The sequence below is a fragment of the Convolutriloba macropyga genome, chromosome 15 (genome assembly GCF_964194025.1).
Source record: "Convolutriloba macropyga chromosome 15, txConMacr16.3, whole genome shotgun sequence".
Classification (NCBI taxonomy): Eukaryota; Metazoa; Xenacoelomorpha; order Acoela; family Convolutidae; genus Convolutriloba; species Convolutriloba macropyga.
In genome coordinates, this window is record NC_134482.1 from 4,098,569 (window position 1) to 4,109,031 (window position 10,463).

The following is a 10,463-nucleotide window of genomic DNA, read 5'->3' on the forward strand; positions in this document are numbered from 1 at the left end:
CGTGTGTGTGTGTGCGTGCGCGTCGTGCGTGCGTGCGCGCATGCATGTGTGCGTGTGTGTAGATTCGTTTGCGTGCATGTGTGTGTGCGTGTTTGTGCGTGGGTGCGTGTGTGAGTGTGTTTGCCTGTATGTTTGTTTTTGCGTGTGCGTGGGTGTTTGTGTACGTGTGTTTGTGTGCGTGCTTGTGTGTGTGCGTGCGTGTGTGTGTTTGTGCGTGCTTGTGTTGCTGTGCGTGTGTTTGTGTGTCTCTGTGCCGTACAGTTGTGTGTATGTGTGCTTGCATGCGTGTGGTGTGTGTTTGTGCGTGAGTGTATACGAAAGAAAACATGCAAATTTAAATACAAAGTGCGAGGTATATCGAGTGCGATTTCGTCATTGAGTTATGTTTTGATCCAATCTGGCTTTAGTGATTTGGCTCTGAAAGCACTAACTGTACGACTGGGGCAAGGTAGTCCGGCAGTTGGTACCTCATCTTCAAATCCAGACATGACCAGTGCAACAGGAGGAAACTCTTTGCAATCTTCAACTTCTGCACCTGGTGATAGTGGTAGTGGGACAGGGGCTGAGTGGCCCGCGTTAGGAGGAGGAAGCGGAATTGGTAGTTCAAAAAACTCTGGTACTGGTGCTACACAACTCAGTAGTGTAGTCGTTGACCCAGGAAACTGAGCTGTGATTTGTATAACAAATTTATGCAGATGGTTTAACTGACCGGAAAACTCTACTTCCGCAATGGTACACCTTGATTATTCTTTGCTTATTTCGATCTTATTATTTGTCCATCATTTCCTGGTAATAGCAGGGAAGTTGATCTCATCATATTTTTCATGACTCGAAGAGGACTATTGGAGAAATGTCTTTTTAATAGCCGCCCTCATCTATTCAGCCGGCTATTATAGCGCTCCTATTTTTTTTACAATTCAAAGAATTTGAATTGTATTGGGGCGCTGTCTTTTTTTTTAAGATCTGTTCACACATTTTCATGATTTTTGAAGTCAAATTGGAGTGGTGATTTTGGTCACGCCGAAACAAGAAATGGAGCGAAAAAGCGAGTGGTTTTGCGGCGTGAAATTTTTTCGCTCTAATCTTAAAGCAGAGTGAGGAAACGGTGTTTGAACAAAAATTCGCTAGTGGTTTTTTGTTCACATGCGGCAATTTCCCTTAGATTTTTACTGTTTTTTCCATTTTTTGGATCGGATTTTTTTTCGAAATGGTTTTCCCAATTCATTCATTGTTCATTCTAGGCATAGTTTTTTGTTTGAACCAGTTTTCCATTTCTCGTTAGTGATTTTTTGTTCACATGCGGCAATTTCACTTTGATTTTTTTGTTTTTTCGATTTTTTGGGTCTGATTTTTTTAGAAATGATTTTCTCAATTCACTCATAGTCCGTTCTAGGTCTAGTTTGTTTGTTTAGTCAATGAAAATTCTTTGAATTGTGCGTCAAGACTTGTCCTGCTATGTTTTACAATTCAAAGAATTTGAATTGTATTGGGGCGCTGTCTTTTTTTTAAGATCTGTTCACACATTTTCATGATTTTTGAAGTCAAATTGGAGTAGTGATTTTGGTCACGCCGAAACAGGAAATGGAGCGAAAAAGCGAGTGGTTTTGCGGCGTGAATTTTTTTCGCTCTAATTTTAAAGTAGAGTGCGAAAACGGTGTTTGAACAAAAATTCGGTTTCTCGGTAGTGGTTTTTTGTTCACATGCGGCAATTTCACTCTGATTTTTACTGTTTTTTCGATTTTTTGGATCGGATTTTTTTCTAAATGGTTTTCCCAATCCATTCACAGCTCATTTTAGGCCTAGTGTTTTGTTTGAATTAAATTTTCATTACTCGCTAGTGGTTTTTTGTTCACAGGCGGCATTTTGACATTGATTTTTTTGTTTTTTTTTTCTTATTTTTTGATCTGATTTTTTTTAAATGGTTTTCTCAATTCACTCATAGTCCATTCTAGGTCTAATTTTTCTGTTTAGTCAAGGAAAATTCTTTGAATTGTACGTCAGGACTTGTTCTGCTATGTTTTTTACTTCGTCGAATAAAAAAAATGTTTCGCTTTACCTCATTTTGCCGCCTTTTCAACATTTTGCGTGAAATCTTTTTGACTTCTCTAGGCTAGTTTCTCTCTTCTCTCATTCTGCTAAAAGTGATTTTGAACATCAGCTGCGCAGCAAAGCAATTCAAAATGAACAGAGTCAGTATGAAAAATTGAAGTCAGAAATAGAAACGGGATAAACCCATAAAGCCCAATTTTAGATGCCCGCTATTTGAACGTCGTTCCTATAAGTCTTATTTACCATCTCTAATGCTTATTGTTATTGATAGGAGCCCCTGTAGCCTCTCTCTAAGAAACAGAAGTTTGTTCAACTACGAAATGCCTTCAAAATAAATCGGACTTTATTTCAATCCCAATCATGCTTGTTGGAATCAACGGCGGCTATTTTCCGGCAATCTGCCGAGTATGTTTAATAGGTGTGAAGCTCTACGCTGAGCGGAGCTATATTGCAGTGCTCTAGGTTGTTTGCAACTCGAAGAGGAGTATAGGTTTTTAATAGCCGCCCGTCAGCCTCTCAAACGGCTATAATTTAGGCGCTCTCCTTTTTACAATTCAAAGAATTTGAATTGTATCGGGGCGCTGTCTTTTTTTTAAGATCTCTTCACAGATTTTCATGATTTTTGAAGTCAAATTGGAGTAGTGATTTTGGTCACGCCGAAACAGGAAATGGAGCGAAAAAGCGAGTGGTTTTGCGGCGTGAAATTTTTTCGCTCTAATTTTAAAGTAGAGTGAAAACGGTGTTTGAACAAAAATTCGCTCTCTCGCTAGTGGTTTTTTCACATGTGGCAATTTCTCTTTGATTTTTGTTGTTTTTCGATTTTTTGATTGGATTTTTTTTTCTAATTGGTTGTCCCAATCCATTCCTAGGTTTTGTTTGAACGAAATTTCCATTTCTCGCTAATGGTTTTTTGTTCTGATTTTTGCATTATGACATTGATTTTCTGGGTTTTTTTTATTTTTTTGATCTAATTTTTTTAGAAATGGTTTTCCCAATTCACTCATAGTCCGTTCTAGGTCTAGTTTTTTGTTTAGTCGATGAAAATTTTTTGAATTGTACGTAAGGACTTGTCCTGCTATGTTTATTTTTAATTCCCTTTACCTTTTGATCACGTTTTTGTTATACATAAGTCACGACTTTTTAATAGCCGCCTTCAGCCTCACAAATGGCTATTATTTAGGCGCTCTCCTTTTTAATTCGCTTTCCCTTTGGTCACGTTAAAGCCCGGTCATGAAGCATTGACAATAAGGTTATCAAAGTTCATTAGTGTTTGCTAGCTGAGATTGTTATTAAGCTTATTAGCTTTCAGATTAGAAGCTGAATTTAGTATAGTTTTAGAATCCAACCGAAACTACATGCCGAATTAGAACAGTTTTTGGCTCTAAAAAAATAGAAAAAAAATTTGGTCCATTTCTCTTCTTTTTTTTCTTTTTCTGTTTCAATGCAGATGTGCATCAGGCGCGTCAACGGCCGCTATTTTCCGGCAATCTACTGGCTATGTTCTTGAGGTTTTTTTAACTAAGGTTTTTTTACCCTTAACGTTCTCAAGCGAAAATAAGTAAAATTGTTGTTTGAATTGGCCCAGAACTGTTGTTTATAGAAAAAATTTTCAATAGAAGCGGTAACAATATCTGCACTTGATACCATCGTGTTTTTGAGAGTCTAATAATGCGTTTTGATTTCTAAATGAGCACATTTTTCACTTGGTTTTTTTTAAATTAATGTCTTCATTTTTGGGATTTTAAGGCCGACTTTTTTCAAAAACTCTTGGTCATTTGGGCTCGTTAGTTTTTTAAAATATTGAATTTTAGATTGTGACCATCATTTGTTTGTTACTTGTTTTACGCGGTCGCTGAGTTGTAGTCATCAAAGGGGCATGTCTTCTTTTAATAGATATTTTATGTTAATTAGGAGTTTCAGTAGTTTTTTTAATAGCTCTCAGTTGAAGTTTGTAGCGTTTAAATTTGTCCTGTGGTCTTTATTGTGCTTTTTGTGTGCTTTTTAATTGCTCTTGAACGAAGTTCATGGCAATTATTGTAAACGTGTGTGTCTTTTTTGCAAATTTTTCGCTTGACAATTTTGCGCTTTCTTCTAGAACATTCTTTGACTTCTCAAGTAACTTTTTCACGCTTTCGTGCTTCATTTTTTGCTCCGTTGCATCTCTTTTGCTCCGAAGTAAGGCTTGTTGCTAATATAAAATCGGTTGCATCAAAGTACATGTACGTGATTCGTAGCGCAGTGGGTAGTTCGTGTGGTTGTGGATCGGGAGGTGAGTGGATCGAATCCCGACGGAGAAAATATATTTTGCACCCATAAAGAAAAATTTATCTAGACTCTAAACGCTGAATTAAATCGCCTCGCCTGTCGTTCAAGAAAAATTCTTCCGACATTTGTCGGTTTATGTTTATTTTTCGCTCTACCGATTTTCCGTCTGACCCTTTTGACCTATCGCCAGCAAAAATTAAGCCCCCTTCGGTTTACTAGTTTCTGAATATGCGACACTGCTTTGAAGACATAATTTTATGGTTTGAAGGGCGGAAGGATATTTCTTAAAGTTTAAACCCCTCCCTCTCCCCACTTCAACCACTCTTCCCGCCTGGCTAGCTACTGACAAAGCGCACCGCTTGCCACTCGCTTGAGAGCGATTCGCCCGACGATGGGTTATGTTTGTAACTCTTATTTTCCAGGGCATTAGGGAAATTATATTTTTTGTCCTTTAATTGTCTCATTGGTTTGCAACAAAGCTCGTTGTTTCTAAGGTAACGTATCGTGACCATTTATTTAACATATAATTGGACTCATTAGCGATTATCTTTGAATTTTTCCAGTAATGACGTAAGGTAAGGTAATAACGCTTGTGCTTTTAAATCATTGCCAAACATGCCTGTTCACAGTGTCATTTATTAGTAAGATCTTCATTCAATAATCCAATCAAAAAATCTTCCCGTAGCGTTTATTGTTCTTTCAAACTTCTCACTGGAATCCGTGATGGTCGCACAATTATTATTATAGCTGCGAAGCTGTAAGCTGAGCGGAGCTATATTGCGGTGCTCTTGGTTTTTACGACTCGAAGAGGAGTATTGAGTCTCTACAGGTTTTTTTTTAGCAGAAAGCAAGTTTGTTCATGACTTGAATTTTGACCTCTTTGTGTTAGAGCATATACCTCCGTTTTTGATTGTTGACTTCTGTTTTCGAACATTGGACTTTAACAGTAGCTTCGTTTGTAATGTATAGTAATTAATAGCCGCCCTCATCTTCTCAGCCGGCTATTATAGCGCTCCTGTTTTTTAATTCGTCGAATAAAAAAAATGTTTCCCTTTACCTCATTTTGCCGCTTTTTCAACATTTTGCGTGATATCTTTTTGACTTCTCTAGGCTAGTTTCTCTCTTCTCTCATTCTGCTAAAAGTGATTGTGAACATCAGTTGCTCAGCAAAGCAATTCAAACTGAACAGAGTCAGTATAAATTGAAGTCAGAAGTAGAAACGGGATAAACCCATAAAGCCCAATTTTAGATGCCCGCTATTTGAACGTCGTTCCTATAAGTCTTAGTTACCATCTCTAATGCTTATTGGTATCGATAGTAGCCCCTGTAGCCTCTCTCTAAGAAACAGAAGTACGTTATGTTTAACTACGAGATGCCATCAAAGTAAATCGGACTTAAAAATGTTTTTGTACAAAATTTTTTTTTCAATATCTTCTATTCTTTCAATACCAATCATGCTTATTGGAATCAACGGCGGCTATTTTCCGGCGATCTGCCGGGTAGTTTTATGTTTTGCTGGTAATGTTTAAGGTGAAGAGGTCATTTTGAGATTTTTTGTTCCTATATAAGTCAACCCTAATTATCTAAACTACAACGCACGCACAACCCCCCCCCCCCACCACCTATCTAAACCCCCCCCCCCCCCAACACCTACCTACAGCCCCGGCACCCCCTCCCCCAACTTACCACCCACCTACCCCTACCCCCTCACTTCACCTAGACCCCAACTACCCCAGCACTACCCACCTCCCAACCCTATCTAACAACCCACCTACCAACCCCCGCCCCAACTTACCCCCCACATACCCCTACCCCCCAAACTACCCCTCCTTCACCTAACTACCCCCACCTACCCCCCCCAACTACCCCAGCACTACCACCTCCCCAACCTATCTACCCACCCCACCCTAACTCCCCGCACCTAAAAATTGTCAGCGTTTTTAAAACACTTTAATGTGGTTTGTTGGGCTACTTTCGTTTTTTTTCTCTTGTCTATTTTGATGTTCTGATTTTGGTAGTAGGTTAGAGATTATAATGCACGACAATTCGAGTTGTTTCCGGTATTATACCGGCTATGTTTTTTTTGTTTCGTCGTCCTGACGCTCTTTTTCGTTTTACGTTTGTTCACACAGCAAAGCTGAAAAGGTCAAATTTTCCGAATCACTTCTTCCTCTCACTAACGGCATTTGCGCGCGTGACGTCATTTTTCACTCGCTTTAGCAAAAGTTTTTAGGTTATTTGCGTGATTAGATTTTGATCATACGTGACTTAGCTCACTCAATAAAATGACTTTTGCACTGTAAAACTTAAGTTTAATTTGAATTTGTTTAAGGTCAAAGAAACTCATATGTGCAGTAAAGGTCCCTAATAAGAGGCTTCTGCGGAATGATCTTAACAAGCTTTATTAATTTTTTGCTGAATGTTTTTACATAGTGTTTTGAGCCGCGTCGATTTTTTACGACTCGAAGAGGAGTATTGGAGAAGTCCTTTTTTTTAATCAATTTTATTGGAGTGATTTTGGAAGCGGGATATGAAACGCATGAAAAAATTTAGAGTGATTTTGGCGCTGAACAAAAGTGAAGAGCGGAGCTAAAAGAGAGTGGTTTTTGTTCATACCGCTGTTTTTGAGAGCGAGAAATTGATGTGTGAAAAATTTTTCTCTAAGCGTGCGAAATTTTTTTGTTCACGTGCGGCATTTTAAAGCATTTTTTTTTATTTATTTTGGTTAAGAGGTTTGGTTATGATTTTGTTTTAATTTTAGGCTGGTTTCGGTAGTGGTTTGAAGGTTTCTGGAAATTAATATGAATTTTATGATAAGTCGGAGGTTTTTAATGTATTTTGCTGATTTTCGGGCTAATTTTTTGACGATTATTTTGTTTTACTGGCTCAAATGGGTATTGAAGAAACCCTTTCTACTTGAGAAATTTTATGATAACAATCGGGTGCAGTTTTGTGGGTAAGAATCATTTTGTTGAGAAATATGACAAAAAAATGGCGAAATTTGGAACTATTTTTCTTAATTTTTTGCAGTTTTTCGTTTTTTTTTCTGTTTTTGGATAAGTTTCTTTGCCTATGGTTTTGCGAGCATCTGGATGCCCGATTGGCTGAAGGGAAATTTTCTTTGGATTATATGTTTTTGAAATATAAAAAAAAAAATTTAGTAACTTCTTCCAGTTTTTCAGTTGAAGTTGTTTTTAAGAGCTTTTTTTTCATTATTTTAGCCTAAAGTATTTTTTCAAAATTCATATAAGTGGTTTTTGTAAGTACTAGTCTTTTTGATGAAGTTATTTTGGCAGAGATCGTTTTTTCGGGATCTCAATTTATAACAAAAATTGATCAGATTTTTTATTTTGTTTTAACAGATTTGATTTTATTGTTTTTACTTTTTTGTTTCATGACTTTGTTTCAAGATAATAATAAATTAGTGAAGGCACGTTTTGTTTAATGAGCAGTTGGATTGCGTTAAAATGGATTTTCACTTCGAGTCGTTTCCGGAATTCTTCCGGCTATGTTTTTTCAATTAAGATCTGTTTCTATCTCTATTATATGGCACGCAGGTCTATTCGTTCGCAGCTATTCCGGCAATCTGCCGGCTATATTTGTAATTGCGTGAGACTAAGAATCTAAAATTTGTGATAGGCTGCCTTCTCTCATTAGGGTACAACATAAAACAAACAAGCGCAGCTGAACAAAAAATCATAGGTATTGTCAGTCTCAATTAATTTGCCTACAATCTTGAATCTAGCAGTCAGCATTGTTGCAGAACCTCGCATTGGTTTAGCATCTGATTGACTGCTTGAGCGTATTAGTTTTTAGTAAAAAGATTATGCACAGAACGTTTATTGAGTCAATACATTCAAGCTTCTTTGTTTAGATGTGTACACCGCCCATCAATCCAAACATGAATAAACTAACTCGGCTGAGAAGTGGGATGAATAAAGTGCCGGAAACCAAAGAGATAGTATTTAATTATGTCTGGAGTATATACCACATGTGGCACGAATTTGATGGAACTGGCTTGTGCCAATTTCTGACAGCACTATTTCAATTTTATAAATATCCTTGTAAAAAGCAGTTAATAATGTTATATTGTATCAAAATCGCTCTCATTTTACAACTTGGTGACGATGTTAATTCAACTCATTTTCCAAAGCATCGTTTTCCTTCAGAAATTGATAACCGGCTGACCTCTGGAGCAGAATGAAGCTTCGTTTGAAGATTTCGTATTAATTTTTAACACGGAGGCCCCCATACAAAAAGAATTTTTATCTCATGCACTTCTTCAGAATTGCCTGCCAATCGGAGAAGGTGGCAGAAGATAAGTGAAATTTTTTCAATCGATATTGACCAGTTTTAATTAACTGAGAAGCGAGAAAAAATTTTGGGTTGTAATAGGAAGCAAATCAGATGTCTATTTATTTCTGGAAAATTTTCTTAAACTGCAGTACTTGTTGGTGAACGAGGCTATGCTAGCAGTATGAGCACCCAATTGTGGTTAACTGTTTCACCAGAACTAATCGTTTCAGTGTTTTGAAAAACGGTTTCGTGAAATGAACAAATTCATTCTGAAAAGTAGAAATGGAAATTGTTTATCAATTTTATGTGTGTTCCTTATATTGTGTGAGTATATGGTTTGAACTAAACTGCAAGAGGGTGAGAGTTAAAGATTTTATGGATCGCCATCAGGGAACACTTGATACAAATGTTCATAGTTTTCTGAAAATTAGCAGAAAATTGTCTTTGTTTTTTAATAGCGATAGCTGGGGCTATTATTGGCCTTCTCTTGGTTTTTTACAATTGAAAGAATTTGAATTGTATTGGGGCGCTGTCTTTTTTTAAGATCTGTTAACACATTTTCATGATTTTTGAAGTCAAGTTGGAGTAGTGATTTTGGTCACGCCGAAACAGGAAATGGAGCGAAAACGCGTGTGGTTTTGCGGCGTGAAATTTTTTCGCTCTAATTTTAAAGTAGTGAGAAAACGGTGTTCGAACAAAAATTCGCTGTCTCGCTAGTGGTTTTTTCACATGCGGCAATTTCACTTTGATTTTTATTGTTTTTTCGATTTTTGGAGCAGATTGTTAAATGGTTTTCCCAATTCACTAATAGTCCGTTCTAGGTCTAGTTTTTGTTTAGTCAATGAAAATTCTTTGAATTTTACGTCAGGACTTGTCCTGCTATGTTTTTTTATTTCGTCGTCATGATTTTTTGTTACGACCATATGACGTCACAGCCACTTTTTGTTCATTCGTTCATGCAATTTCAACTAAATTGCATGTGTGACGTCATTTTTCGGTCTTAGTGGAGCGAGTTTTTTGTTCATACGCGTGATTAAATTTTTGGTCACACTTATCTTACCTCACTCTCAAAAATGACTTCCTCACTTTGAATTTGACTTTTATTAATTTAATTCAAAGAGATAAGGTCAAATCGGTGTGTGTCACTCTAAATGAAGGTTATTTGAGATCAGCTAATAGAGGCAGCAATAATTTATACAGATTTTAAATCAAAATATAACAGATCAGCCTTCAATCAAAAGACCAATTTTTTGGTCTGTCTTTTTTACTGTTTTTTTTAGACTGCCGATCTACGAATCTAGTGCGGCTAATTTCTGGCAATCTGCCAGCTATCTTCTTGTTTTTTTAAAGTTGTTTTTCGTTCGCTTTCTTTAAAATGTAGTAAATAGTAATTTGATTATGAAACTCCTTATAATAAAAACTGGAGATAAATAAAGAAATTTCTCTTTTATTCAATGCCGTTGAAAATCGAAGTTTTCCACTTCTTTTTTAAAAACTCCAAAGAGTGTGTTTATATTTAAGTTTAGCGAACAGAGTTGGAGTAGTGTTGCGAATACACTATCTCAAAATTATACAGGAATCGCGGAGCGAATCCGTAAGTAAGTGTGTTTTACCAAATTTGCCTAATGGAATCGCGGTGCGAATTCAAGCTAGAATTTGACTTGAGTAAATTAAGCGTTTACAGAAGCAACTTGAATTCAGATTGATAATCGCGATTATGATTACTTATAAAAAAATACTGTGAACAAACTATGAAATAATTTAGTAGACTAGCGGGAACATATTTATACGTGAATAATAAGAAGTCATAACCTTAGTTATGATATGTATGATATGAATATTAAAAATAGAGG

At 36.7% G+C, this 10,463-nt stretch overlaps 1 protein-coding gene across 1 annotated transcript in view; it reads left to right on the forward strand.

Moving 5' to 3' along the window:
* Positions 1-8,466, forward strand: part of LOC142354418 (transmembrane protein 115-like) — a 341,897-nt gene extending 333,431 nt beyond the window's left edge. Inside the window, exons 6-7 of the mRNA XM_075406702.1 lie at positions 408-732; positions 8,189-8,466. Of these exons, the coding sequence (XP_075262817.1) occupies positions 408-666 (259 nt within the window). The 3' untranslated portion in view covers positions 667-732; positions 8,189-8,466. The remainder of the gene's footprint in view (positions 1-407; positions 733-8,188) is intronic.
* Positions 8,467-10,463: the final 1,997 nt, after the last annotated feature.